Here is a 27,531-nt window from a genome sequence, read left to right on the forward strand (position 1 = left end):
GGACATACAATGCCACCCCACCCCCCTTCCCGATACTTCTATCTACTTGGAACAATTTAAAACCCTGAATGTGACATTCCGCAGGCATGTCCCGACTTTTTGAATTAAACCACGTCTCAGTTAAGGCAAATACATCAGTGTTACCTGCACTAGCGACTAATCTCAACTCGTCCATCTCATTCCTAGCACTACGGCTATTAGCATAATAAACATTGAAAGACTCTCCTTTCTCTTTACCCTTCCTGCTCATTTCTGTTTTTCTACTAAACCTATTACTGTCATTATCAATTAATGTCACTGGCTTTCCAATATCCTCCTCATTTTGCTTATTACTAGTTCTCCTAGTACTCATGTTACTACACTGCGACTTCACAGTTTTCCTGCCAAAACCCATACCACTAACTATTCCTAGTTTAAAGACTTAACAGCTCCCTCCACTGCGTTGGCCAGTGCTCCCACCCCAGACCTAGACAAGTGAACCCCATCCCTGGCATACATGTCATTTCTGCCATAGAAGAGGTCCCAGTTGTCAATGAATGTTACCGCATTTTCCTTACAGTATTTGTCCAGCCAGCAATTGACACCAATTGCCCTGGACAACCATTCATTTCCAACTCCTCTCCTTGGCAAAATGCCACATATGACAGGTTTCCCACCCTTCTTCCTAATTATCTCTATTGCTGACCTATACCTGCTAATCAGGTCCTCACTCCTACGTCTGCCAACATCGTTGCCTCCAGCACTGAGACAGATAATAGGATTGCTCCCATTACCTCTCATGATGTCATCCAGACGGCTAACAATATCCTTCATCCCAGCCCCAGGAAAACACACTCTCTGCCTCCTACTCCTATCCTTCAAACAGAATGCCCTATCCATGTACCTAATCTGGCTATCCCCAACAACAACAATGTTTTTACCTTCCTTGGCGTCGTCCGTAGTGATGCTCCGAGTAGTCGACTCACATTCGCCAGGTAGCATTACACCACTTGTAGAATTCGTCATGACGTTCTCGATGGTCTTCGTTGGGGTTTCTAGGGATGTCTCACTCACGTCTGCCAATGCTTCCTTGGTGCTCGTTGTGGCATTCCCAGTAGAACACTCACATTCGTCAGGTAGCACCGAGAATGAGTTGGAAGTTTCCACGGCAGTCTTCTGGTTTCTCGTTGTTTCTGCCTCTCCAACCGTTTTCTTAATCTTCAGCTTGGTTCCATGTTGCCCAGCCACTGACCAAGCTCCCCTCTTAACCTGGGGACTCACAACAGGAGGATTACTACGAATCCTCTTGTTTCTCCTCCGTCAATCGCCGTATCTCCAGTTTAGCAACTCTGAGCTCTTCTCTCAGCTGCTGGTAAAGCTGCTCAAGAGAGGGCATCATGGTTCAGATTCACAGAGAGCACACAAACAGGTCTTCACAGAGCTAAGTACACGTCACCACATTTTGCAGCTCTATACATCACTAGTGAGGCCTCATTTGGATTATGCTGCTCAGTTTTGGTCCCCTTACTACAGGATGGACATAGACTCATTAGAGAACATACAGAGAAGAATGACTAAAATGATTTACTGTGTAAGGAACCTCCCGTATGAAGATAGACTTAAAGCCTTAAATCTCCACTCTCTGGAGAGACGTAGAATGAGGGGAGATATCATTGAAGTGTATAAGTGGATGACAGGCATAAACAAGGGAGATATTAATAAAGTACTGAGGGTGTCGAACCAGGTAAGAACCAGAAATAATGGATTTAAGTTGGATAAATTTAGATTTAGAAAGGACTTAGGTAAGTACTGGTTTTCTAACAGAGTTGTAGATGCGTGGAACAGTCTTCCCAGTGGGGTGATAGAGGCTAGGACCTTGGGTAGCTTTAAGAAGAGACTGGACAAATATATGAGTGGGAGGGGCTGGGTTAGATTGGTGTCATTGGGTACGGGAGTTATTTCTTGAGTAGCTTTAGGTAGGCCTTCTGCAGTGTTCCTACCTTCTTATGTTCTTATGTAAAATGGGCGTGTGACATATGGAATAAGTTGTAACGTACTCTTCGCATGCCACATCCACAAGAACATCAAGGGAAGAAAGAGTATTGTCGACTTAATCGAGCGGTAATTGGATAGAATGCTCGGCCAGGTTCAGCTTGTGTTGGAGTAAAGGGGAGTTGAATCATCTAGGAGTTACGATGAGATTATCGCTAACATAACGGAGACAGGTGACGGAGGAGGGAATAACAGAAAAATCGCTCAGCTTCAAAATGTTCCATGGATACGTAGTCCAGTACAGTACCGTGTGTGTGCGTGTTAACGTTGTCGATAAAGGATTGCAGGATACTACATTAGTCTTTTTTCCAAAGTGTCGGTGTACCATTTGTCTCTTATCAATAAAGTTAAGTCTCATAGAGTGCATCCAGGCCCAAGAGTCAGGTGCTGAGTGACGTCCCAGGAGTCAGGCGCTGAGTGACATCCCAGGAATCAGGTGCTGAATGACGTCCCAGGAGTCAGGCGCTGGATCTGTGCTCCAGTTCCCTGCATTGAGTCTGAATACTTTCCATCACCCCCTTTTCCCCACAGGCACTGTAAATTCCTATGGGTTTAGCGCTCCCTTATGATTATAATATAATCCACTCATCCACAACTATTGCTAAACCAGTGCTTTCCTATATCCTGAACCTAAATTTTTCCAGCTTGAAACCATTGCTACGATTCATGTCTTAGATACTTTTAATCACGTTATTTACATCCCTCTAAATTACACTGATTACATATTAATAGATTACAATAAATCAGGAAAGTGTAGAGAATATAGGTTCTCGTATGACTTAACACGTTTTAAGCCACATTCAAGATACATATCAACACTGTTACATAAACATTATTTTCCTATCAATTACCACAAATTACAGGAAAATTATCAAAATTTACCACAGTAAAGTTGTTGAATAATTTTGTAGTGAGGATGACCATCAGTTGTACAGTAAGTTATCAAGATAAACTTTTCTAAACAGGATGTTAAGGTGTGTAGTGATGGTGGTTGTGATGGTGGTAGCTGTCAGTACTGCAGAAGACGGGGAAGGGGACACTACACCCAGTTCCCCTCGCTCGCCCACCTCTCCTTCCTGGTTTTCTGCTTCCTTCTCTCGTCCACAGTATCTACCTTCCACTGTTGCTCCTTCCTCTCTCTCCTCTACCTCTCCACCCTCCTGTTCTTCCACTACTGATGGTTCTGGAGACTCGCTGGTGTGGACACAACTTGGATGGGTGACCGGGGTACAGGAGACATCCACCAAGAGCAGGAACTTCTACTCCTACTACAACATTCCCTACGCCAAACCTCCGCTGGGGAAGCTTCGCTTCAAGGTCAGTATCACAAAGTCTCCGCAAGGTAGGATGGTGATTTCCTTTAATATAAGGTGAAAACATCACATCTTTAGCTATATTACATCGTACAATGACAAGATCCTACTGTGACAACGTTTAGTTTTGCGTAGAACACTATATAATCTGCACATCAAAGTGTAAACCGTTGTAACAGTTAAAGCTACCTAGGTTTATGTATAGAGAACATAATATGCACTTCATAGGCAGTGCAGATGACCAATAAACTGTGCAGGTCTCTGCTGGACGTGGGTCTTTGATTCTCAGTTCACAAGAATTAACACTGATTCTGTAAACTGAAGGTAAGTCAGGCATACCTCAACCAGTTACATGCCTTCAAGTGATATTTATCTTTTCTGTGTAGATAATGCTGTGACATTTTTAACCATTTCATCCACAGTTTCAGCCTTTTAAATAAAAATTTGCTGATCTTATTCCTAGGGATACCATCAGGAACCCCGGGGAAACTTTGAAGCTTCCGTTCTAGCACTGTAAATTTCTTAGATTTTTACTATACACAGACTATTTTATCTTAGTATAATTGTAATTATTCTTGAGTCTGGTAGTTATTTCATCTTAGTGTGATTAATTGTTTTTGAATTTGGTAGTCGTGAATTAATTTAATCAGGTGTTATATTTTTATTTTGTGAGTGTGGCAGTGTTAGGTTCTGATCATGCAGTTTTGAATGACCATGTAATCGCTTTCTCTCCAGCTAAAGCTTATTAGGATATAGTTTTGTTGTCAAAACTTCCACAACATTTCAGCTCCAGCATGAAAGAGTGAGGCTAGAACCCCCTTCGGTGAATTTCACTGACGAATGATAGGCTAGGGATGTAGGTCCAGTCTGTCTTGAAAGAAAAAAAAAAAGGTTTCAAAAGACAGTATATTTTGTCTGTCACAGAAGCTCAGCCAGTGAAATTTTTCAGCAACTGTCCACTTCCCCACAAAGTGGAGGAACTGGTAGGAGTGCCGCTAACATGAGCTAAAGGAAGAACAATCTACATTGAAAATAAATGGTATAAAATACCGACACAATGGAAACATAAACACATATGCAGTTTAATGTGATCCTTTATTGACAACGTTTCGCCCACACAGTGGGCTTTTTCAAGTCACAAACAGATCTACCTGGGGTGGAAGATATGTGAATACGTGACCTCAACATTCTGAACCTGACTATAAATACTCACGTACCTTCCACCCCAGGTAGATCTGTTTGTGACTTGAAAAAGCCCACTGTGTGGGCGAAACGTTGTCAATAAAGGATCACATTAAACTGCATATGTGTTTATGTTTCCAACAATCTACATTACAGTTTCATTCTGTGACTCAGTAGTCAGTAGTATTTGGAGGAGTGTGGCACACATGTATTTTAGTTTAGTTTTCATATATTGCCTGGAGTTTACCTGGAGAGAGTTCTGGGGGTCAGCGCCCCCGCGGCCCGGTCTGTGATCAGTTCTCATGATGGATCAGGGCCTGATCAATCAGGCTGTTACTGCTGGCTGCACGCAATCCAGCGTACGAGCCACAGCCCGGCTGGTCAGGTACCGACTTTAGGTGCTTGTCCAGTGCCTGCTTGAAGACAGCCAGGGGTCTATTGGTAATCCCCCTTATGTATGCTGGGAGGCAGTTGAACAGTCTCGGGCCCCTGACACTTATTGTATTGTCTCTTAACGTGCTAGTGACACCCCTGCTTTTAATTGGGGAGATGTTGCGTCGTCTGCAAGTTCGGTACTAGTCCCTCTAGAATTTTCCAGGTGTATATAATCATGTATCTCTCCCGCCTGCGTTCCAGGGAGTACAGGTTCAGGAACTTCAAGCGCTCCCAGTAATTGAGGTTTTGATAAATTAGACACATGTGCAACTCTTGGGTATCTTTATTGAGGAAACGTTTCGCCACACAGTGGCTTCATCAGTCATACAAAGGAGAATTTGCTTTCGTTGTGAGTGATTTTCGTGTGCAAGTTTGCAGGTACTAGTCTCTCTAGAATTTTCCAGGTGTATATAATCATGTATCTCTCCCGCCTGCGTTCCAGGGAGTACAGGTTCAGGAACTTCAAGCGCTCCCAGTAATTGAGGTGTTTTATCTCCGTTATGCGCGCCGTGAAGGTTCTCTGTGCAAAAATAAAGATTTAAAATTGTGAGGTCAGTTATGTCTACATGTCAACGGTATATAAACCAAGAGGCGTGTATCTTTTGCTATATATACATCCAGTTACTTATCTGTGTATATACACAGAGAGGTGTTTGTGTATATACACAGTGCTTGTTTTCATCCCTATTTTAGGGATTGAAGTATTCTTGACTGGTGGTGGACAGGTAACATTCAGCCTTAATAATCCTCATGCAGTCGACAGGCATTAAACCCAATAAAGGAAGTAGCCTCAGAGTGCAGTTCTGACATTACTAACATCAACAGCGAAGGCTATGTATAAATCAAATTCCAAGGTCTACGGTTAACGGTAATTATTATTATTATTATTATTATTATTATTATTATTATTATTATTATTATTATTATTATTAAAAAATAAAGTTAACGGTAATAGTGTACCAACGCTGCCACCGAAAGAAAACATTATTGGACACTTTCTTCCTGTTAAAGACTTAAAATATTGTTCTAATGAGTAAAATTTATATATTTATTAGATTTTCGGCATTTTTTTTACCTATTGATCTGTGTATGGGTACCGGCAATAATAAAAGGTATACTTACACTTTATATATATTTATATGTATGCATATATATGTATGTATACATTTTAGGATCCAGTGGAGGCTGATCCCTGGGAGGGAGTGAGAGTGGGAAAACGAGAGTATCCTACTCCATGCATCCAGATCCAGTTTCTTTCCCTTATCAGCGGGGGGACTGAACTGGTTGGCCACGAGGACTGTCTTTACCTCAATGTTTTCTCTAGTAAGGTGAGTACCTTTACTGAGTAATGCCTTTCCTAAAAAAAATATCAGGTTCTCTCTTGATTAATTAGGTCAGTTTTCTAACAAAGTATTTATTTTTACTCAGACTATTTCATGGGATGGAGAGATGTTAGAAGTTCCTGGTAATTCACTTATCCTCATATATCACAGGTATTGTTGCCTGTATTTTCCATGTTGGCTTTAAGTATTATGTACAAATTTCATTAATAAGCATATAAGTGCATTTCCGTAGATTAAGGTTGAGGTGAACGTTAAGTAGTAACGTTCAGGACGTGTCAGCCACCAGTATTATTAATGAAATGTACCATCCAGTGAGTTTTGTGGATTTTTTTTACATAATTTCCTAAATGTAGAACATGTAAATGAATAATATAATAATTGCGTATTAAAATGTAATGCTATTTGGACCCTTCGAGAAATTTCGAGGGAGTGACGCCGCAGAGGAGAGACGCCATATTGAATTTAATGCGTGAACATTGGACTGAATTGTGCAATGTAATCAGGCGTTCTCGATGGTTAATTGAGGGTTTACGGTCTGAATTTGTAATAGGAACTCGTGTTGATGTCCCCTGCTAAAGAATTGGCATAAATAGTATTCGGCAACCAGGACGGGAAAATAGAGGGCACCAATTCTCCCAGCAGCACACCTCAGCTAAGTGACGCATGCCCATCAAGTACAGTAGTTTTTGCGTTGGCTATCGTAAATTTTAGCTTCTAGGATAAGGTTAGGGTGTGTTCCATCAGCATTAAGTGTTTTCCAGTATTTAAATGGTAAGTGTTAATACCAATTTCTTTCGTGTACCCAGCATGCCTAATCATATACAGTCAAAATTATTTTATAATTTACCATTATTGGAATTAATGTTTAGTAGTGTAATTATTAAGTTAATGTCAGGTGTAGCTTTTTGTGAGATTGGAAGGGAGTGGGCATCGAGGGAGATACAGTTAGGCAATCTGCTGTGACTTAAGTCCCACTTACCTCACCTAAATTACTTGCAGGTAATAATTCAGGTAATGCCCTGTAAGCCAGCTGCAGGTAATTTACTCGCATAATAATAATAATAATAATAATAATAATAATAATAATAATAATTCTCAAGTCCTATGATATATTATCTCCAAAATAAGTTAAAGATGCATCCATTTCAGTGTAAAGACTATAGTTTAATATAATAAGATGATAATTATTAAGTTACCTTAAGATTTATTAAATATATAGAACTCCATGGACAAATTTTGAATCCGCTACTGATGTTAATGTCCAGGGTTTATTACCTGGACCTCAGCAATGAGAGTCGCTACTCTCATCGCTGGGCAACGGCGAGAATAGAAGTCTCTATTCACTTGAATTAGTCTAAGTACTATGGTTGGCAGTATTAGGATAGGGTATAGTAACAGATGTTCCGGTCTTTACATGTAACGTATTTTGAAAAGTTTTGCTGCTGGAGGCCCGGCCTGGGACCAAGCCACAAAAATAAACAGCTCCAAACAAGGTTCTTAGAAAAAAGGAAGACCCTCGTTTATGTTATATTTCAAAAATGAACCCCCCCCCCCCATACACACATCTTTTCTGTTTTTAAGTAAGGAAGGTGTTTTCAAGAATTGCCGGGGGTGTTGAAATGTAGAAATGAGTTTTGTAAAAGCGGGAATAATACAAAGGCATTTGGGTGTGAATTAAGACAATTGATGAAGCGAGTTGTAGGGATGTGGGTGTGCTGTAAGAGGGAATAAGTTTTAGAAATATGAGAGTGAGTTGCGGGGATCTAGGAGTGAGCTGTATGACTGTCGCAGTGTTGACGTGAGTTGTGAAGGATGTATGTTTGATTTATAGTGGTGAGTGAAAATTACATGTATGGTGTTAGTTGGGCGTGGTAGATGTATGAGTATCCCTCCGACCTTCACCCTCGTCTCTTGATAGCCGAACCAGACAGAGGCAGGATTGCCAGTACTCGTGTACATCCACGGCGGTGCTTACTTTGGTGACAGCAGCAGTCTGTACCCTCCTCACGTCCTGCTTAACGAAGACATCGTTCTGATCACTCTGCAGTACAGACTGGGCGTTCTTGGTAAGTCCTAACCTCTTGGCATTTTGTACTTTATATGTAAGTATATCCACAAGATCTGTAAGGCCTGAAAACCTAGCATTTTGTGCTAGTGGTTACTTGAAAATTCCTGAAATAAAACCCCAATTGAAATACGTATACCACAATGTTTGATTTTATTGGGTTATTTAGAGAAAATGTTATATAAAGTACTATGTATGTGTGGCCATAACACGTGTGTGCCCCCAAAACTAGTGTAAAATTTTAAACTTACTTGACAGTAGCATTCTTTACTTGATAATTAAGGTTAAATAAGAGATGTTATAGCTTGATATACAGGGAAATCATTTCACATTAATCCACAGTTTTAAGAAATTTTAGATAACATTTCTCTCTGTTGTGAATCATTATCATTGCTGTCTTGATTCATAATGGTCTAAAGTTGTGTCTGTGTATTGTGAGTTAATAGCTAAGTGTTCCAGCTATGGTATTGTGACAAAATGCTGTGCATCCTATAGGCTTTACACTTTTGACGATCTTTATCTCCTTATGTGTCATCCTTTAAGATCATTTATGTGACTTTTTCGTTTCTCTTCAGGCTTCCTCTCCACCGAGGACGAGGTGATGCCTGGGAACCAGGGGCTGAAGGACCAGGCACTGGCCCTTCGCTGGGTAAAGGTCAACGTGCGTCAGTTTGGAGGTGACCCTGAGAAGATCACTATCTTCGGGGAAAGTGCTGGAGGTGGCTGTGTCCACTTTCAAGTACTCTCTCCCAAGACTGATGGTGAGTTAGCGTGGTAGCTTTATAATGCACCCCATACCCAGCCTGGGTCAGTCAAAGGATTACATTGGTAAAAAGAGACATAAATTCAATATAAGGTGAGTCTTTATTGATGTCTATTTGTCTGTGCAGTGAGCTGTCTCAAGTCACAAACAGATGAACCCGGAGAGGGAGGTTGAGCATATATAGGTGTGTGCAGTGAGGCAGAAAGTCAGATTAGGTGCGAGACAAATGGTGGGTGTAGGATCTGCCTGTCCTGGGTCAGCAGTTCTATGCCGAGTTCATTTGAGCTGTTGCTAAGTGGGAAGTCCCTCCAGAAGCGTCCTTGCGAGACTCTTAGCTACATTGCAGAGTAATTTCTTGTTAAATTTTTTTAGATATGGTAATGAGTGCTTATTCTAAGATACTCTTCCTTAACAACAAGTGGTGCGCATTTGTAATTAATCAGAGTGGTTGGAGGAGTTTCGGTGTAAAACAGGCGTTATCCATGACGTCAAGTCCGGTAGTGCACCGTCATTCAAAAATGGATTTGTGGAGATCTCTGGAAGTTTCCGCTACGTATATATTGTCGCAATTGGTGCAAAGGATTGCGTATACCCCTACTGGGGTATGGACTTGTTGGACTAGTGGAGACAGGCACCCCGACAAAAGACTACACAGGACTGAAGTTCACATACAATTTCAGTTATCAAAAGCAGCTGATCAGAGATCTTTCCATCCTCCCACAGGACTGTTCGCTCGAGCAATCCTTCAGTCTGGTTCGGCTATATCCCCACGGGCACTAGGAGACGCTCACAGGGCTGTTGCTTACCACACTGCTGCTGTGGTAGGATGTCATCAGTGGGATTCCTACGAGTTGTTGCAGTGTCTGCAGGAGGCCAGGGCGGAAGAGCTGGTCTTGACTCTGCCCAGTTACATTGTGAGTAAACTATTCTTTGTGAGTAGCTTAATACTACTTGTTGAGTGTGCTACATTTTGAATCTGAAAAATACTCTGTGAGTAAACTATAAGAGTAAACTTTTTGTGAGTATACTAAACTTTGTTAGTAAACTATACTTTGAGAGTAATTACTTTGTAGGAGTTCACTTTCAGAGTGACCAGGCTACAGCAGCCTGTTATGAATATCACTTGCAGCACGGGAGATTATCGTACAAATTTGAATGTTTCCTGGGTTTTCTCATCCAACTCATTGCCAGACGTTTGACAAACATTTTTAAATTTGCTTATGTGTATTTAAATATATATGTGCATTGGTTTATGTTACCTGATCCTATCTAACGTACCCTAAATAAACCTAACGTAATCAAAGGGAAAAAAGTTTACAGGAAGTTTTAAGAAATTGATGATTGAAACTTTATAAAGATATTAACATAGTAAAAGGATATTATTTAAGGGGTAAACCGGTAAGCCAGCGGAAGGCCTCAGTCAGATACTCTCAAGCTTCAATGACGGGTCATTACATGACTAAGACCCGTGTCAGGAAACACCTGTCCTGTTTCCTGACGAATATTGCCTAACCACCTAAAACAATATTAATTAGCTTTACACGCACTAGAAACTCACTCATCCCTAGCTTTACAACTGTGATTTTGTCCCCCAACAAACCTCTTAGAGCCAGTGTGCTTACCCTGAAGAATCACAAAACTGGTGGCAGCGGTGGGATAGGACATAGTAATATGCCGTGTTCTGCACTGTTGCAGCATGACATGCTTAACTGACACGTAAAAATAATGCTGACAGAAGTTTGGGGACAGGTAGTGATGTAGAGTATACGGGAGAAATTTTCAAGAAGTATCTGTGTGTTATGAGTTAGTCTTGTTATTTTAAAAATTGCTGCGCTTTGAAAGAAGCCTGAACTCTGTTAATAAGAATTAGAATATGTAAGAGGTGCACACTGTACATATATTTAAAAAAAATTGTATTTTGCAAGAATTATAGTTTGTAAGTTTCGTATTTTATAGCATCTGTAAATGTAGTGTGTGTTCAAGAAATATTATTTTTTTTTTTTTTGCATTTTATGGGCGAGGGTTGTACCATTCAAATAAATATATTTTATTGGTAAAAACTGCGAGAGTTATTATATGAGGAAGAGCAAGTTATAATTATAATCAAAAGTAAGCGCTAAACCACCAGGGTCATACAGCGCCGGGGAAGAGTAAGTGTTCTTCATCACTCAAAGGATTATTCTTTAAGTAAGAGATGGTTAATAGTTATTATTAATTTTGTGAAAAGATTTCACTTAGTAATAGCTCTACTGAGCTTTGTATATCGGCAATTGAGTTTTGGAACGAAAGTTATATGTATAGAAAGTGAAATTTACAAGTTAGATTTTGAGAAGCCATTGTCAGAAACTCTAAGCGCGTCGTCAAGCAGAAGTGTTTCAGTCCCATCGTGATCCGAGAAAGAGAACCCCCCCTCCCTCATCTCATAATCCTAACCCCTAGTACCACACCCTATACAAGAGACCTATCCCTCTGAAGGTACATTCATTTGTTTTTCATCTTGACATCCCAATTCGTTACTGCAGTATTTCAATAGGATAAATTTGATATCACACAATTGTTTTAGAACAAAAGAATAAATGAAGAATGAAAACTATACGATGAGGCATTCCCAATTTGCTAAATACAGTTGTCAAATTGGCATCTACAAAACCCAAAACCAGTTTGAACTTTCTATTAGAAAGGAGATTTAGGGGTAAAAAATCAAAGCAGATAAGAAGCATTTTCCAATCATCACACAGAAATTAATATTGCAATTTATTTCAGGAAACTGACATTCTCGTTTATAATTAACAGGCATTCCTGTTAATTATAAATGAGACACTTATTCTGGAAACGTTTCGCCACACAGTGGCTTCTTCAGTCCAGTGCAGAAAAAGGTGGAAGATGAGGAGTTTGAAGTAATCAGTCCCTCAGCCCTGAGTCGATGTGTTCAGTCCAGTCTTGACAAAAGTGCAGCATATTCGCGGTGATGGGAGCTATATACTGATGAGAGATGAGATGAAGCAGTGGTAGGCGGAGTCACCGACGAACAAAGCTACTAGTGAAAGTGGCTCAAACTCCTCATTTTCCACCTTTCTCTGCATGGGACTGAAGAAGCCACTCTGTGGTAAAACCTAAATTTTGCAAAAGTGTCTCATTTATCAACGTTTCGGTTTTGTAAACCATTTATTCACATTCCTGTTAATACATGAGAACCAATATGTCTCACTTTTTTAACATATTTTTTTTTTTTGCCTACGTAGCTTGAAACTGTATTGAATTTTCCTCGAAACATCAAGTTCATAAGTTTGAAAATGATATTTTAAAACAAAATAACAAATTTGCACCTACACAGTCGAGTAAGAATCTGAAAATTTGAAACAAATTAGCAACTTCGAGAACCACTTAGGTATCCCTTTGTGATGGATACCTGATATTATTCCTTACAGTAGAGGTATTTCATGTGAATACAGAATTCCATTAGAATTTTACCTAATGTGTTGCTTATTTATGTTTTGAGGTTACGGATAAATTGTGAGTAATTCTCCAGTCACATTATAATCTATCTTAACCATATAAATAATATAAATACTAAACGTTCTTATAGATTCCTCACCCTATCTGATGCTCTTTATACTCTTCCTCTACCCCTCTTAATCACTCTTCCCTTCCACATTTTACTTTCTCATCTTCCCCCATCTCACCTTGGTTGTATCATTAGCCTCACTATCTACATGACACTGCTCTTCTCTTACCGTGTGGCGTCCTGCAGAAGTGGCGTTACCTCCCGATAATGTTGGGGCCGCGAGTGGACGGGGATTTCCTTCCTGACGATCCAGAGGTGTTGGTAAGAGATGGTCGTCACAAGAAAGTGGACATCATATCAGGCATCAATTCCCATGATGGAGGTTCTTTCGTTATTGGTATGTCTCTTCTTCTGTTTGACACTTCTTTAAGCATACACTAGTTGTCTATGTTCACCCATCAGTAAAATGGATACCTGGGTGTTAGTCGACTGGTGTGGGTCGCATCCTAGGACAAAACTGACTTAATTTCCCCGATATGCTCTGCATAACAATCGGCTTTATAGTAATATGTCACTTATGTCAGCTAGGCCTGAATACCATGTGCATGTACTTGTAGTAAATAAAGATATTATCCTGCCTTCAGGCTAGATGCTCTCAGCACCACTTGACTCCCTTTTTGCTGGCCTGGCCTCTCATCGGCCTGTCACATCCAAAGTACGTGTCTCTTGAATAAATAAGACACGTGCAATACCTGTGATTGTTTAACAGTCTAATACAGAAGCACGACAACCTGACAAGGCAGAAGTGTATAGCAGAGCCAAAGGATGCCTTTACAACTTAAGAACATAAGAACATAAGAACGAAGGAACACTGCAGAAGGCCTACTGGCCCATGCGAGGCAGGTCCAAGTCCCTACCGGCTTAAGCCAATGCACCCAACCTAGTCAGGTCAGGTCACATTGACTTAAGGGAGGAACACGGCAACCGACCTGTTAGCACAAGCTATCAGGTCCAACTCACACCCACCCACATCTACTCATGTATTTATCCAACCTATTTTTAAAGCTACACAACGTTCTGGCCTCTATAACGGTACTTGGGAGTTTGTTCCACTCATCCACAACTCTATTACCAAACCAGTACTTTCCTATATCCCTCCTGAATCTGAATTTTTCCAACTTAAAACCATTGCTGCGAGTCCTGTCTAGGCTAGATATTTTCAGCACACTATTTACATCCCCTTTATTTATTCCTGTCTTCCACTTATAAACCTCAATCATATCCCCCCTAATTCTACGTCTTTCTAGAGAGTGCAGTTTCAGGGCCCTTAGTCTATCCTCATAGGGAAGGTTTCTGATACATGGGATCATCTTTGTCATCCTCCTTTGTACATTTTCCAGAGAATTTATATCCATTCTGTAATACGGTGACCAAAACTGTGCAGCATAATCTAAATGAGGCCTAACCAAGGATGTATAGAGTTGAAGAACAACCTGAGGACTCCTATTATTTATGCTTCTTGATATGAAGCCAAGGATTCTATTAGCTTTATTGCGAACACTTATGCACTGTTGTCTTGGTTTCAGATTACTGCTAACCAGAACTCCTAAATCTTTTTCGCAATCCGTAATATTAAGATCTACATTATTTAGTTTATATGTGGCATGGTTATTGTCCTGTCCAACATTTAGAACTTTGCATTTGTCTATATTAAACTGCATCTGCCACTTCTCCGACCACTGCATCAGTCTATTCAAATCTTCCTGGAGTGCTCGAATGTCCTCGTCAGAATGAATTCGACGGCCTATTTTGGTGTCATCGGCAAACTTGCCGATGTCGCTCTTTATGCCCTCATCTATGTCGTTTATGTAGATTGTGAACAGCAGGGGGCCCAACACTGACCCCTGTGGAACACCGCTCGTGACGCTTCCCCACTCTGATTTCTCCCCATTTATGCAAACTCTCTGCTGCCTATTTGTCAACCATGCCTCTATCCAGGAAAAAATTTCTCCTCCTATTCCATGTGCTTTAATTTTCCTCAATAGTCTCTGATGTGGGACCCTGTCAAAAGCCTTACTGAAGTCCATATACACAATATCATATTCATTACCATGATCTACCTCCTCAAATACCTTAGTGAAAAAAGTTAATAAATTCGTAAGGCAGGAACGCCCCTTTGTAAAACCATGCTGAGATTCGTTGATTAATTTATGCTTTTCAAGGTGGCTACGAACTGCCTCGGCAATTATTGATTCCATAAATTTTCCCACTATGGAGGTTAGGCTTATTGGTCTATAGTTCGAAGCTAAGGACCTGTCACCTGTTTTGAAAATAGGTATCACATTTGCCATTTTCCACTTATCTGGCACCATGCCAGTTTGTAGTGATATGTTGAAAAGATTAGCCAAAGGTGTGCTAAGCTCCTCTTTACATTCCTTTAGAACCCTTGCATACAGTTCATCAGGGCCTGGGGATTTGTTAGGTTTTAATTTATCTATTTGCCTAAGGACCATGTCACTTGTGACCCTAATAGTGCACAGTTTATTATCGTCCTGTTCTACATAATTTATCATTACTGGAATATCGCTGGTATCCTCCTGTGTAAAAACTGAGAGGAAGTATGTGTTAAAAATTCTACACATTTCCTTATCACTGTCAGTGAGCTGACCCGAGGAACTTTTGAGTGGGCCTATCTTGTCCCTGATCTTACTTCTGTATACCTGAAAGAATCCTTTTGGGTTAGTCTTCGATTCTCTTGCAACTTTAACCTCATAATCTCTATTTGCTTTTCTAATTCCCTTTTTTATTTCTCTCTTTAACTGAATATATCGATTTCTTAATTGCCCCTCTCCTCTTTTGATTTGCCTATATATGCCTCTCTTTTGACCAATCAGATATTTTAATCTATTGTTCATCCATTTAGGATCATTTTTGTTTGATCTGATTTCCCTATTTGGAACATAATTTGACTGAGCAGCTAGAACTATGCCCTGGAAAGCATCATATCGGCAACCATCACCACCTACCTGACCCCTAGTCAGGTCATTCCAGTTCAGCCCACCTAAGTAATTTTTCAGTCCTATGAAATCAGCCAAGCGAAAGTCAGGGACGGAGACTTGATTGCCATTATTAGGGGAATTCCATGATATGTTAAAACTGAGTGATTTGTGATCACTCTCCCCAAGCTCATCATTAACCTCAAGATTATTAATTAGTGTTTCCCTACTGGCAAGAACCAAGTCAAGGAGGTTATTTCCCCTAGTTGGCTCTGTCACAAACTGTTTTAAAAAACAATCCTGGATCGTATCAAGAAAGTCACCCGACTCTAAATTTCCTGTCAAATTGCTCCAGTCAATCTGTCTATAGTTGAAATCTCCCATTAGCACAACATTTTCGTATGTAGTTGCTAAATCTGTGGTGCACTATATGGGCATATTAGTTGCTAGATCTCTGGTGCACGATTGAGGCTTGTTAGTTGCTAAATCTGTGATGCACCATATAGGCATGTTGTTAGATCTCTGGTGCACCATATAGGCATGTTAGTTGCTAAATCTGTGCTGCACCATGTAGGCATGTTAGTTGCTAGATCTCTGGTGCACCAGAGATCTAGCAACTGACCAATCTAATTTAAGCATAATTTCCTTTTACACCCACACTTCGTGGGTAATGTAGCTATGTACAGCCGAGAGGAGGAGCTCAAGACCCTGCAGAAGAAATTCCCTGACCTGGGCCCAGTATCCATGTCCTTGAAATGTATCGACGACAACCCACTTCTGCTGGCCAACAAGATGTTTCACCACTACCTGGGAGGTGTGAACCTGGACCAGGCCGACCCTGATGATGTCATGAAGGTGAGAATGGTTATTGTTGTTTGGCCAACTTTTGAAAAGCCTGAGATGCAAGAATAATAGACCACAAATATTGATGATCAAAATTGTAAGAGTTAAAGAAAAATAATGGCTTCGTAAAGTAATATTTTTAAATTTAAAATTAAATATATTATTATTATTAGTATTATTATATTAATAAGGCAGGCATAAATAGTACTATTTCAATTCTAAACAAAAACTAATAAAAGGAATCTTAAAATTTCCTAACTTTATCCTCAACTGAAAATAAATAATAAAAGGCTTGCAGTTTACCCAGACATATCTCGGAGAATCCACTAATTTCGTCCTTGGGTACATAATAACTTCAGTTGCTAATACAGTGAAGGTTCTCTCTATACAGATAGTTATCGACTTACGACCGGGTTGGGTTCCAACTGACCGGTTGTAAGTCGAATTGGACGTAAGTCGGATAGATATTGTAATTACTTATTTTATAATCTTTGTCTTTATATCTTTAGATTTTTTTTATCTTGGAAAAGGTTTAATTCAAACACATGTACATTACAATTAGTTTAAAATTAGTTAAAATATAAAATCACACTGGAATAAAATCCAGAATAAATATTGTACGGCCTCATTTATGCTGCCAGGCATACAAATATTTATGGTTCTAAGTGCGGATAGGTCGTAAGTCAACGACTATCTGCAGTTTCACCTGCTTTAAAGGGATTTAGATTTTGCCACCGAAGTTGCTAGTTTTCTGTGCACCCCATATCCATCCTGTGGACGGTAGCACAAGAGCATATGGATACACAAAAGGCCTAGGAACTAGGCCCCGAAAGGGTTAACAGGTGTACATATTGATTTATATCTACATATCTACAGTTCACTTATCTGTTACAAGCAAATTTAGGAAATTTGCCTTGTATATCTGATATCTTATTTTCATTAATAAGATATCTTGACATGTCACATAGGTTATTATACTGTCTATCTCTGTATTCCTCAATAAGTGGACAATTAAGTACATAGTGTTCAAGACAATGACCATATGCCTGATCACATAATTTGCATTTAGTGTGATCATGTGTGTGTCTCCCAAACTGCCAGAAGTACTTGTAACCAAGCCTAAGCCTGGCCACTACAACATCAGTCAGTCTGTTCACATTGCAAGTTGCTCCATAAACATACTTATCTACTTTCATGTTATCATAGTGGGTTATAGATCTACTCAGGCTTCTAACTGCATTCCTATAACAATCATTTTCAGTATTTACTTCTCTCTTAATATTATTCCTAATGCTGGACACAGATATACCAAAGTTATATTCTACGTTCTCCTTCTGGGTACTCTTCTTGGCTAACATATCAACTTTATCCTAAAGGAGTAATCCAATGTGTAATGGGATCCATAGCAATTGTACATTAATTCCTTTGTCCCTGATTTTTGAGTATACCTGGCTTCTCCAATGAGCATGTTGTTGGAGTCATTATATGAGTCAAGAGCATTCAGTGATGACATAGAATCAGTAATGATGATAGAGTCAAGCTCAGTGTCATAAGTTAGCTTTAGCACCATTAGGATTGCAAACAATTTAGTTTGCAATGTAGACGCCCAGTTGTTAATTCTTATGCCTAGTTCAACAAGTTTATTATCGTTCTTAACTAGGGAGGTGGCAACAAGAGCAGATGTAGCCCTGCCAGAAGACTTGTTTAGATCCATCAGTGTATATAACTTGTGATAACTTATTACTACCAGCTAGGCGAGAAATTTCTTCTTGAGCAGTTGCTTTAACAAGTGATTTAAGAAAGGAATTACTAGCAATGAGCTTCTTGGGAGGGACTTGCAGGTATGTCATATTAAATGAACACATCTTCCATGGAGGGGTGAAATGCTCTTGTTGTCTACAGTGATACAGTTCATGCAGGTTATAAAACTTAATTCAACTGCACGTTTTCACAATCCATTTAGATCTGCGTGTATTTACTTCGAGACACTTAGTAAAATTCATTGTGACAGTGTCTGGTTCATTTCTTAACATTCTAATACCGAGTACAGTGTTAATCTCAACAATCCTATCACTGATACTAGAAATACCAAGCTCCTTCCTCATATTAAGAACCTTTGAAGATTTGGGACAGCAAAGAATAATTATGGGTCGGAGAGAAATTTCTCTAGCTAATATCAACTTGGGAGCAGCATAATCAATTAAGGGCCTAACATAGGCTATGTACATCATTCTCACGATTCTCACAGCTTTGAGAGCATTTAGCCTATCTTTGCATTTCTTATTTAGTTGTGGTATAGTGGAACTGTTAAAGGGTACATTTACACCAAAATATCTGTAAGTTTTGACGTAGCTAATGTTTTCCCTCTGCAAATAGATGGGTGGGGGATGTCGTTCGCTTGTTAATATTTTTGTTTTATAGGAAGATATGAGGCCTAGTCGATTACAAATTGTTTGAACTTCATTAAGAATGGTACTCATCTTCTTATGCCCTGTTGTATGGATCATGATGTCATCAGCATAGCTTATAGCTACATGTTTAGGTGAGGCAGGTAGAGCATTTAGGAGAGCATCAATCAGAATATTAAATAGCATGGGGCTGAGAACTCCTTGCGGTGTACCTAAGGACATTTCTTTAGACTCACTTCTAAAGCCTTGGTAGAGGACAGAGGATACTCTACTTGACAGGTATCCTATTATCCAGCAGTGTAAAGTACCGTCAATATTCATTGTGGCTAATTCGTGTAGTATAACGGTTCTATTCGCAATATCAAATGCAGATTTTAAATCAAGAAATGTGGTAAAACTAGTAGAGGTGTGTGCATTGAGAAAGGTGGAAATACAGTTCTGCACACTTTTACCTTTCATGAACCCATAGAGGTAGGGGGAAAGTTGGTGTCTGATTTTGTAATACAATCTGTTAAGTATCATTCTTTCAAAAGTTTTACAAAGACAACTAGTTAAGGAGATCGGTCTAAATGTATCAGGCTGTTGGGGCTTAGGGATAGGCACAATGAGACTATTGGTCCAGGAAGTAGGAAGAACTCCCTCAATGTAACTGGCATTATACAATGCTAACAAAGGATTATCAGGCACGTGCCTTAGAGTTCTGAGAATATTATAGGTTATACCATCCTCTCCAGGAACAGTTGATCGACCTTCAGTTAATGCATTATCTAATTCATACTCGGCGAAGAGGCAATCACTCTCATCAGTATTTTGGCTCATAAAATTAATCAGTTTCAACATTTCTTCAGAAGTACTCTAAATTTGTTCTAATATGAGATGGAAGGTTTTCATGCCTGGATGTTTTATGAGGTCATTTGCTTTTTCAAGAGGAAAGGGATGAGCAGCATTACCAGTCTTTTTCCTGGATATTTTATTTATACCTTTCCAGGCCAGAGTTAAAGGGGTGGACCTATTCAGTCCAATAACAAATTGTTCCCATTCCTGTTGCCTAAGTTCCTGCTTTCTATTCTTTGCATTTGTTAGTGCAGCTTGGAGCGTTCTGAGCAGGTCTGGGGGTCTACATTCACGGTATGCTTTACCAATCCTCCCAGCTGCATGTGTTAGATTGCGTAGCTCTGGATCATTATGGTATTTACATTGGTTTTTATTGTCATTTATAGTGGAAGGTTTATGTTTTCTTTTCCTGACTACTTGATCTGTGAGGACAGTCTCAATAGTGGCAACTAAATCATCATTGCTGTAAAGGGGCCATTAGTGTGCAGCAGTATTTCAGCCTAGAGAGAACAAGTGACTTAAAGAGGATCATCATTAGCTTGGCATCCCTTATTTTGAAGGTTCTTATTATCCATTTTATCATTTTCCTAGCAGATGTCATGATCACAACTTTCTAGATGTGTTATGTAATATTGTGGTGATCTTCGAAAGTGAGATCCTCTGGCATTATCACTCCTAAGTCCTTCACATTAGTTTTCCAATGTATTATCTGGTCAAATATCTCCAGTAAATTAACCATTTTTGTCCATTTTACAACAGTTGTATACAGACCGACACTTTGGGGTTTGTCACGACCTGACCGCCATACTTCACTCTCGAAACTCCATTGATCCTCTAGCACACACCTCCAGCCACCAGCCCAGAATATATACTTACGAACTTCAGTACAGAGGAGAGCACTCCTTAGTCGACTTATATAACATGACCGTCGGAAAACACTAAGTTTTGGCTGCTCTTGTTTGCTCCAGTTTAGCTTGGGTTTATTAATAGTATTATATTTACAGGGAAACACTAAATCTCTAGTGGAATGGGGAGCTGAGATCCCCCTATCTTTTTCTAGATCCGAGATCCTCAGCTTTCCATTAGTGGGATGGGGAGGATTAGAGGGAGAGAGAGAGAGAGAGAGAGAGAGAGAGGGGGGAGGGGGGAGTTCTCAGCTCTCCTGGGCTGCTAGACGAGTTTGAGATAACTTTCTCCACAGAAGGGACTGGACATAATTAGGCTTGATCCATGAAAGGGAAGGACATCTTCAATTCCTAGGAGATAGAGCCCTTCCACCAATAAGTCTTTTTCTTATGGATAGCTTCACTATTAATCCAGTCTAAAGCTTCCAATACATTTTTTTTTTTTTACTAAATCATCACTTCACTCACATGCCAGATATTATTCATCTCTCTCAACATCTTTATTATGAAACTGAATTACTGTTTCATAATTCACTTTGCTAAGAGAGGCTCTATTCAAGGGTTTGAGTACTACCTGCAAAGTATTAAATTAAAACCTACTAAGAACCTTTATTTCTTCGTATTGATTCAGCAAAGCTTTAACTCCCCCCCCCCTACGCTTTACAGCGTTTTGTGTTTTGCTAATGCAGCAATTTTCAATTATAGTAGGGCCCCACTTATATGACAAGTTAGGTTCCAGACTGCTGCCGGAAAGTAGAACGCCGCCATTTTTTCCACTTATAAATGCATATATTATAAATGCCAGATAACAAGTTTACACTAACATATATTAAGTTAGCAATAGAACTAGACATTAAAAATGCACACGCAGTACACTCATTATTTACCTCAAAATATATGTAGTCTTAATGTAGGGTAAAAGGTCGGAAGTAAGAAGTCAGATGTGGCATTTGTATTTGTAGCCCTCCTGGCCACCCTACCCACACATAATATACTACAACGCTTATTAAAGCTCCCTAGAGTGATAAAATTCATATACAGTACGCTCATTACTTACCTTAAAATATTTATAGTCTTATGTAGGATGAGAGGTGAGTAAGGGAGACAAAAACGAATAAACGAGAGAGAGAGAGAGAGAACGCGTAAGATGACAGAGCTGCAGAGTTCATATGTAAACACACAGTCTCGTTATGGTTGATACATTTCACACAAACACCTTACATTGTGCGCAAGTTGTTTCCATAGTGGTACAGTAGAATAAATAAAGACCAACACTTCTATTCTCGTGTAATTTTTAGAAGGAATGATGCTCTGACAAATTATTATTATTATTATTACAAATTATTATTGCAAGTTATTATTATTATAATTTATTCAGCGCTGTATGGCCCTTGTGGTTTAGCGCTTCTTTTTTGATAATAGTAGTTATAATTTATTATTATTATAATCATAATAAAAATGAAATGCTAAACCCACAAGGGTTGTGAATAGCTATAGATAAAGTGAAGGCATACGAATGAAAGAAATTTCTAGTTAAGTTACTTGTGTTTGACTAGAGAAAACATAATTCTTCCGACACATACAAACTGCTTGGTAAACAAATCTCATATTTATGTCAATTTTTATACTGTGGGTATATGTATCATGTTTATATGTTACGTAGCATGTTTATTATATAATTTTGAAAAAAAAATATCATAGATGGATTAATGGAAATGTCTATATTAACGTAATGTACGACATTTAATGTGCCCAAGAGATTGTGGTGTCAAGAGTAGAGAGACTTGCTGATTTTAATGTGTACATGCACGCCAGCACAGTGTGTAAGTATATTTAGGTGCAGGTGCACATAAGTATATACACAGAGTATATATAAAATACACAATAACTTTAAAACACTTGAAATTTTGGAAAATTTCCAGACATAATGGATGTGCTCACGGAGAATGTAAACAAACCGGGTGGGGCGCGCCGTATTTGAAAGACCGCTTGCTGTATGGCAAATTTTGGTCATAATTTGAAATCGCCGTATTAGCGGAACACCGTAAGGTGAAATGCCGTAAAGCGGGGGCCTTACTGTACACATAATCTTCATTTATTCGGACTTCCTACAATAAATATGAATATTCACCATTCGCTATAAGCTAAAGATGAAAATGTATTAAGTAATATGTGTACTGTATATGCATTTTTTAGGTCTAGCTCTACTGTTCACTTAATATATAATAGTGTAAACATGTTATCAGGCTTTTATATGCGTTTGAAAGTGAAAAAAGGCTATGTTTTACTTTACAGCAGTAGCTCAGAACCTAACCTGCTGTGTAAGTGAGGCCCACCTATACCTTGAACTTCAATGATTCGCCTGTACATGTCCCATCCCAGGTCTTTTCCAGATGGTGACCCGGCAGGCCTGTACCTACATTGAATGTATATATATATACACATACCTCCCTTTCACACCCAAATGTTGCCGATTACCACATTTCTCATATACCGTACAGTAGCCATTTGTTTTCACTCCTTTCCCCAAACAAAAACTCACTAAATTATAATAATTATGCTCATCGAAATACATTTTGCATTCATTGTGTTCATAAATCACATATTTGTTGTACATCTCCACATTTTGGTATAGTACCTTCACTGTATTATACATGCAAATACAAATATATTTCAGAAGGACATATTGTTTATACAGAAATGGGTGACACTAGAGCATGTTGAAAGCCCATTGTTAGGCAGAACTTTTCGGCCAAGTAAATGAGCAACTAATGAAACATTTACATTATTTTCTTGGACATATAATAAACTAGGTCATCAGACCTTCCACTGGCCATACATCATTTTGCATTTTATTTATCACTGATAATTCATCTCACTGAGCATTCAAAATCAAATCAAATCCTTTATTTTTTTGTACAGTACAATGTGTAGTTTACATGTTATAAATTACTGTCAGTCACAAAAAAAGCCTCTAGCATGCATGAGCATTATGTTGGAGCCACGTCGCAGACTCAAACTTAATTTATTTTTTTAACCGTTTCACAGATAAACTGAGCTAATGTCCCCATATTTTCAAAGTCCTCCTCATGTTACACATATGGCTGTGACAGCCTGGCTGCTCTTACACTTGTTCTAGGTTGAAAACGTTATTATTCTACTATCCAAACTAGTGCATACCTAAAAAAAATATCCTCTACATTCGCTCACTCCATCCTTTCATCTATCTTTTCCTTTGTCCATCCTTGTCGCCCAGCCGCACACCAATGGCAAAAAGAGCAAGTGCCTTATCACTAACACCTTGAGTCGAGAAACGCAGTCTGAGTTTATTTCTAATGAATAAAGACAATCTTCTCTTTGGCCATCACTCCTTGCATTTGTCTCACTCTTGATAGGGGTGACCCACGCAGACGACCTAAAATACTTCTTCAACTCAGGACGGTTTGAGCTCACTCGCGCTCCTGACCTTGCCCTCAGAGATCTCTTCACTAAACTCTGGACCAACTTCGCCGATACTGGGTACAGTGCTCTCTCTCTCTTTCTCCCTCTAACCACATTTTTGCAAGGTTAGGTTTAAGGTTTCTAACTTTATTTAAAAGCTAAGAGTTGTTACCCACATCAGCTCTCTCTCTTGATAATTTTTTTTTTTACATTTATAAAATTTATTTACATTGTTATTGCTATATAGCACTGTATACTCCTACTGCTATTACTACTAATATTACTATTTACACTTGAATATTTCGTTCTGGGTTCAGGAACCCAACGCCAGACTCATCTTTGGGTTTCATCTGGGAACCTACCACAGAAGCTCACCTGCAGCACCTGGTCCTGTCTCCTTCACCTTTCATGCAGAACGACTCCAGACGTCAGGTGAGTGTTGCAAGGCCTTAAGTCGGCCTTTCGTGTTTCAGTACTCACTGTGTACATTTTCCTGCTTAAAGGGGACCCATACCAAGCCCATGATGACACTCTTCAGGTCACTTGTTTTGTCTAGGCTGGAATATTGCTGCACACTAACAGCCCCTTTCAAGGCAGGTGAAATTGCTGACCTAGAAAATGTACAGAGAACCTTCACGGCGCGCATAACTGAGATAAAACACCTCAATTACTGGGAGCGCTTGAAGTTCCTGAACCTGTACTCCCTGGAACGCAGACGGGAGAGATACATGATTATATACACCTGGAAAATCCTAGAGGGACTAGTACCGAACTTGCACACGAAAATCACTCACAACGAAAGCAAAAGACTTGGCAGACGATGCAACATCCCCCCACTGAAAAGCAGGGGTGTCACTAGCACGTTAAGAGACCATACAATAAGTGTCAGGGGCCCGAGACTGTTCAACTGCCTCCCAGCATATATAAGGGGGATTACCAGTAGACCCCTGGCAGTCTTCAAGCTGGCACTGGACAAGCCCTAAAGTCGGTACCTGACCAGCCGGGCTGTGGCTCGTACGTTGGTTTGTGTGCAGCCAGCAGTAACTGCCTGGTTGATCAGGTTCTGATCCACCAGGAGGCCTGGTCACAGACCGGGCCGCGGGGGCGTTGACCCCCGGAACTCTCTCCAGGTAAACTCCAGGTATGCGCAGTACCAGTCCAGATCAACCAGGCTGTGATGGATATGTGGGGCAGTGGGCCACGAGCAGCAACAGAGCCTGGTTGCCTAGGCAAGCACCAGACGAGCCTGACCCATGACCGGGTTCCGGGAGTAGAAAATAGTAAACTACTATTTTAGAGCTCACACTCTTGCCTAGGAGACTAACTGGTGGTCTTAAGTAAAAGGACACGTGCAACTGATGTGACATTTTTATTGTGGCAACGTTTCGCTCTCCAGGAGCTTGATCAAGCTTGACAAAGCTCCTTGAGTCCTTTGTCAGGCTTGTCGGTAATTCTACCAACATTATTACAATAAGTGTTTTATAAAAATCAGTGTTTATTTCCGTGAGGTGAGAATGAGGTTATTACCCTGTGAAATTATTGTTCCTTCAGTGATGGTAGTTGTGCGGCTCTTCTGACATTGTCACTAGGCTTCTATTGCCTGGTGGCTAAAGCTCCCGCTTCACACACGGAGGGCCCGGGTTCGATTCCCCAGCGGGGTGAAAATATTTCGACGCGTTTTCTTACACTTGTCTTGTTCACCTAGTAGCAAATAGGTACCTGGGTGTTAGTCGACTGGTGCGGGTTGTATCGTGCGGGACAAGATTGAGGACCACAATGGAACTAAGACAGACAGTCCTCGATGACGCACTGACGTTCTTGGATTATCCTGGATGGCTAACCCTCCGGGGTTAAAAATCCGAACGAAATCTTATCTTACTGTCCTCTCAGTCTATATTTTCAGTGTCCGTGTTGAGCTCCAGGTTCATGGCCTTCTGAAGGTGTTGATCAGTAGTTTCCAGGCCATTTAATAGTGTTAAGCTTCATATACTAGCCTTCATTAGATCATTAATCTAAAGCTCCTGGGCCTTTTGAAGATGTTGATCTCCAGCTTCTGGACCCATTGGGAGGATTATAGCTACTGGGGTCTCTTGAAGCTGAACTGCAGCTCCTCTTCCTTTTGAGGGTTTTGAGGTACACACCTGTGTCTCATAGTTGTACTTATGTTGAAGGTTGTAGTGGTATGCGGATGATACTTTTCTGGGATGGTTCAGTGACTGAAATATCTACTTATTATTATTGTTGTTATCATCAGTATTATTGACACTTGCTACTATTGCAGGATAGAGAGTTTCTGACGTCACTGTCCACACGTCAGTACCGTCTGCTGCTGGGAAAGGACATCCCATTAGACAAGATGGCCTATTCACTCGTTGAGGAAGAACCAGCAACACACTCAAGAAGCGCTGCCAACACACTCAAACCCATGAAGTTCTGGTGAAAGGAAGGAAGTGTGAAGACTTAATCTTTAATGGCATTTTATTCATTAGGGAAATTCTATTTATAAGGACTTCTCTAACCAGCTCAATGGAGAAGCTAGGCCTCTCTGGTCTGCCATCTTCCCCGCCCCAGGAGAGCTAATGGGAATGGCAATCTTGTGGTAGCAAGCTCGGGCTCAGGCACCTACTCTGTCCTAGAAGGGCTGGGCATGGTGTGTCCTGACACACGTTACAGTGGTAATAAACTATTTACACGTTTATATCTGGTTACAATCGTAATGTTAGAGTTTTTTATGCAGACATGAATTAAGTCATAAAAATATTACATTGTAGCTGGGATGTGGTTTTGAATTATTTATATTCTGATTTATATTTTAGCAAGATATGGTTGAATTTGAACAAGATTAAGTGGCTATGAGTTATTTACAATAGGTAATGTCCATTCTGAATAAACTGCCCAGTCAGGGTATTTTTCCAGGATGGCCTTTGCTCATTGTAAATAACTCATAACAGCTGCTAGATGGTGTTCCCTTGCTGGGTCCCTTACTATCTATAAAATTTAACGAATCATATCGCAAATGTTCAAGAAGTTTCGAAGTGTTTTATCCACAGTAGCCTATTACAACTATTTTGAAAATATACTTTGATTTTCCTATTGTAAATAATTCATACTCACTTAAGATTGTCGAACTAAAACAGTATGAATAATTTAAAAGTACACATAAACTACGTTGTAATTTTGTGTGGCTAAATTCATGTCTGTATTACAACCGCAATCAGACCAATAACGTATAAGTAGTTCATTACCACTGTAACTTACTTATTTATCATTACATGGGTACTCAGTCCCTGGGCCCATCATGTGCCTCAGATGATGTTTATATTATGGGCTTTATATTGGTACAGTATAGTTTATGCATGAAACTAACACATTTCGGAAGAATTATACTTGAAATATATGGAAGTCACACTGCACAGTCTTAACCAATTGTACAGATGTACAGAAATGTGAAAATGTATTAATACTTC

At 39.8% G+C, this 27,531-nt stretch overlaps 1 protein-coding gene across 1 annotated transcript in view; it reads left to right on the forward strand.

Moving 5' to 3' along the window:
* LOC128698083 (carboxylic ester hydrolase) overlaps positions 1-27,525 on the forward strand; it is a 52,600-nt gene extending 25,075 nt beyond the window's left edge. The window contains exons 2-12 of the mRNA XM_070097591.1: positions 2,997-3,348; positions 6,134-6,289; positions 8,223-8,370; positions 8,945-9,130; positions 9,856-10,046; positions 12,884-13,034; positions 16,310-16,488; positions 20,478-20,658; positions 24,019-24,142; positions 24,382-24,496; positions 26,346-27,525. Of these exons, the coding sequence (XP_069953692.1) occupies positions 2,998-3,348; positions 6,134-6,289; positions 8,223-8,370; positions 8,945-9,130; positions 9,856-10,046; positions 12,884-13,034; positions 16,310-16,488; positions 20,478-20,658; positions 24,019-24,142; positions 24,382-24,496; positions 26,346-26,504 (1,941 nt within the window). The 5' untranslated portion in view covers position 2,997 and the 3' untranslated portion in view covers positions 26,505-27,525. The remainder of the gene's footprint in view (positions 1-2,996; positions 3,349-6,133; positions 6,290-8,222; positions 8,371-8,944; positions 9,131-9,855; positions 10,047-12,883; positions 13,035-16,309; positions 16,489-20,477; positions 20,659-24,018; positions 24,143-24,381; positions 24,497-26,345) is intronic.
* Positions 27,526-27,531: the final 6 nt, after the last annotated feature.

This window comes from Cherax quadricarinatus, chromosome 58 (assembly GCF_038502225.1).
Source record: "Cherax quadricarinatus isolate ZL_2023a chromosome 58, ASM3850222v1, whole genome shotgun sequence".
In the NCBI taxonomy this organism is placed as follows: domain Eukaryota; kingdom Metazoa; phylum Arthropoda; class Malacostraca; order Decapoda; family Parastacidae; genus Cherax; species Cherax quadricarinatus.